Below are 4,006 nucleotides of genomic sequence, written 5' to 3' on the forward strand. Positions count from 1 at the left end.
TGTGCATGCATGTCATTTTCACAGCTTATTATTGGACTGTCACTGGTGGCCTGCGTTGTGGGTGAGAATGACAGAGATGCAATTCCGACAACTTCAGGCAGCCGCCGTCCAAAAGTCCAAGCAGACCGCACCAAGCGCACTCCTTGATCGCCTGAGCGGATCCTGCGCTTTTTATCTAGCGCCTGCTGTCACCCTCCAGCATCGCAGCTCAAGTTACACTGCGCAGGTGCAATCCTCCCATGTTTGACCCCGTGTCTCAGCCTTCTCTTGAATAGCCTTGCTTGCCGGTGCGTAGCTATGGGCGCACCGTAGACGTACTTTGACCAATCACATGTCGACATTTACTTCCTTATTTTGGGACTTGTCAAGCTGTGATTGGTCGACATCAGCAGTAAGTTTGAAAGTGACTGAATGTGCTGCTCATCCTGTCAGTGTCAGACAACAGGGACACAAAGATGGAGATAATTCAAGCTCTTCACGTTTTTGTCAGATCGCTGCTGTTTCTGCTGCTGTGGTCAAACTGTGAAGGAAGAGAGTCGGACCTCAACCACGTTACCTGCGGCTCACTGGTCAAACTGCTCAACACCAGACACAATGTCCGCCTGCATTCCCATGATGTCAAATACGGCTCAGGTAACTTCACTCTTAGTCTATGTATCTATACCTTAACATTTTAAACCCGCGGTAACATACAGGACAAAATGCGTTGTGTTTGTCTCTCCAGTTGCAGCTTAGTTTTTGGAAAAGAACGGTATGCTAAATTTCATTCAATAATCCGACATTTTTAAATTACCTTGCTTCTCTGCAAACATTCACAACCCACAGGAGATACCACACGCAATGTCTGTTAGCTACTGACTTTATGCTACATTCGGCATGTAGAAGATTTAGCAAGCAGCTCTTTGTTACTGTAAAACGAAGCCGGTACATATGATACCCACCGACGACCGCCGCCCATCGCGGTCTATGGAGCACTGTCATCAATAATGATGATAATAGGTGAACAGGTGAACAAATACTATAACGTGAAATGGACTCGAAGCAAATATTCTTTCCCACGTTTGTCCTACGCCGAAATTAATAAGAGGTGCTATTCATTTGTGAAATGTTTTAAGTGATATCTTGGGGGGTTGACTGTGCCCACTAAGCAGGAAAATATGACATTGTCATTTTTGTCAATGTAGTTTGGCATTATGTTTTCCCCACGCATGATAGCAGCATATGGAAGGCACCTGAGCAATCAGTTAATATTTGAGTCCAGGGAATCAAATGTGTCAACTGACCTACAGCATTTTTTACGAAACACTTTATCCTTAATTTCTGCTGGGGCAAAAATAAATATGGAATGTTTTGTGTTTTTATTTTTCACGTTTTTAATAATGCCACCAAAATGTAAACCAGAGCTTCCGGTCACACTCTTCAGAGTTAAGCCCATTATAAAGTTAACAATCCATTAAATTGGAAATATTAGATTGAAATACAGTTCCCATCTATCAGATGTCAACAGGTAATTATGGTGTGTATAAAGACACAATAAACTGTATTTAGCGTATTACAATGTCAGGACTATTTTAGAAATGATAAATTGAAATATTGCTGTTATCTACTATTTTCATATACATCCATACATCTTCTTAGAAAAATGTTCTTTACACCTGCAGCTCCCTCTGCCATGATGATGACACAATTATTATTTATTTCTCTTTTTGTTTTCTGTTGATCCTGGTATTTTACATTCCTTTGATTGTTCTGTAGTCCATTTTATTTACTGTCAGTTGTGTGTTAATACCACCCCCATTTGCTCCACTTATCCTCCATCTTCCTCTGTCACCATGTGCTGCAACTACCTAATTTCCCCACGAGAATCAACAAGTTTCCTACTTGGTACGACCATTATTTTGAAAGGAAAATAGTCTGATTTCCTGTATCACCTCTGGCTGGTTGTGCTAAATTGGCACTTTGGAAGCTCTGCTATTGTCAGTGATTTAGATTGATTGGTTTAGGCTGATTTATTTAACCAGCAAAGCTGTAGACAGTAGATTCACCCACACAAATCTACGTTTGCTAACAGCTAGGCTAGATGGTGATGAGAGAAGTTCACATTTATTTAAATAGAGAGCCTGAGAGTGAAACAGGAACATGAAACAGGAACAGTCTGAATGCAAATGACACGAATTCACATAAAGGCAATTCACAATTTAAAAAAAAAAACTGACATTAACTCATTACATTTTTGAAGATGTATTAATAAATTAATTATAGATACTGATTATGGAAGCAAATAAGACATGTAAATATCTTACTTTGAACAGCTACTGAATACACAATATATATATATATATATATATATATATTTATTTTTATTTTTTATTTTTTTTTTAAGATATTTTTTGGGCATTTTTAAGCCTTTAATCGATAGGACAGACAAGCGTGAGGGGGGGAGAGAGAGGGGGAGTGACATGCAGCAAAGGGCCACAGGCTGGAGTCGAACCCGGGCCGCTGTGGCAACAGCCTTGTACATGGGGCGCCTGCTCTACCACTAAGCCACCAGTGCCCCCTGAATGCACAATATTAAACACAACTGAATGCATATCATTGAAATATTTTACATTGAAAACATAGATTAATTTATTTGTTCTGAATTCACCTCTTTGAAAATAAAATCTGAAATTTCTTGATTAGCAAATTCCAAATCTAAATCTGAATATTTTTCTTTTCAATGTTCACAAGTTCTGATTTAAAAAAAAAAAGAAAAAAGATAAGGGTTGTTCAAATCAAAGTTGAAAAAATCAAATAGAACATCAGTCAAATCCAACCAATCAGAGCATGGTCCATCAGTCACGTGATCCAAGAAAGCGGCTCAAAAATTGAAACCCAAAGACAACTACCAAGGAGAACAATGCAGCTCCAGTAAGTTGTCCAGTTTTTGATGTTTATTAACAATCTGATTTTACTGTATCTGATGTTTTATTTGACATTTTCAGCTTGATATTTTTATGTGAATTTGACCAGTCAAATTTAAGCAACCTTAGTCTATTTTTCTTTATTCTAAAACTTGAATTTCTTTTATCTGAATTTGTCACCATTGAAATAATGTGTTTAAATTCAGCTTGTGAAAATGCAAATCAAGAAATTTCATATTTAAATTTCAAATAGGTGATTTCAGAACAAATTCATATAGCTACATGCTTTCCAAAGTAAATATTTCAATGCTGTGAATTCAGTGGGGTACAAAGGTTCAGTGTGTAGGATTAAGAGGGATATATTGGTAGAATATTTTCTTTGTATCACCTAAAGATATGAATAATTTTCTCTTCGTTACCTTAGAATGTGCTGTTTATAACCACAGAAGGAGCTGGTCCTTGTCCGTGGAGTCCGCTATGTTGCACCACCATGTTTCCACAATAGCTCAGAACGGACAAACCAAAGCTTGACCCTAGTCAGGGCCATACACGTTTTCATGTCAGCCACCATAGTTAGCAGCCCATCTGCGATGGGAGTGTTGGAAAAACTGCTTTATTCAATGTTTTTACTGGTTAAAGAGGCAACAGACAGCATTTTTTCCTAAATATATCATTATGAAAATAATGTGGGTTGCACAGGGTAGTGGCCACAGTAAAATCAGACTATCAGCGTTTACATAGGTTACTTAGTGGCTTTGCAATCTTTGTAATAAGCTTCTGCCATCGGGGGCGAAATTTTGTGGAAAAAAATCTGCTTTACGGCAGGAAATGCGTCATGTATTGCGAAACTGGTCGGTCAGCCAATCAGGGACTGGAGCTGGTCCTTATGAGGAGTTGGGCATGAGATAGTTGAGTCACGATGGCAGATGGACAAAGTTTGGAGACAAGTGAAAAACGGCCTAGCAAAAGAAAATGAGCTCCTCTGTCTGAGGAGGCAAAGAAGAGCAAAAAGGAGAGTGATAAAAGAAGAGGAAAAACAAGAGTAAACCTCAGTCAGGCATTCAAGAGATGGAGGGAGCTCCGTGACCAAAGAGCCTTCAAAA

General features: G+C 38.8%; 1 protein-coding gene across 1 annotated transcript in view; it reads left to right on the forward strand.

The window, feature by feature from the left end:
* The first annotated feature begins 372 nt into the window (after positions 1 to 372).
* sdf2l1 (stromal cell-derived factor 2-like 1) overlaps positions 373 to 4,006 on the forward strand; it is an 8,071-nt gene continuing 4,437 nt past the window's right edge. The window contains exon 1 of the mRNA XM_050051961.1: positions 373 to 633. Within this exon, the coding sequence (XP_049907918.1) occupies positions 456 to 633 (178 nt within the window). The 5' untranslated portion in view covers positions 373 to 455. The remainder of the gene's footprint in view (positions 634 to 4,006) is intronic.

The sequence above is a fragment of the Epinephelus moara genome, chromosome 8 (genome assembly GCF_006386435.1).
Source record: "Epinephelus moara isolate mb chromosome 8, YSFRI_EMoa_1.0, whole genome shotgun sequence".
In the NCBI taxonomy this organism is placed as follows: domain Eukaryota; kingdom Metazoa; phylum Chordata; class Actinopteri; order Perciformes; family Serranidae; genus Epinephelus; species Epinephelus moara.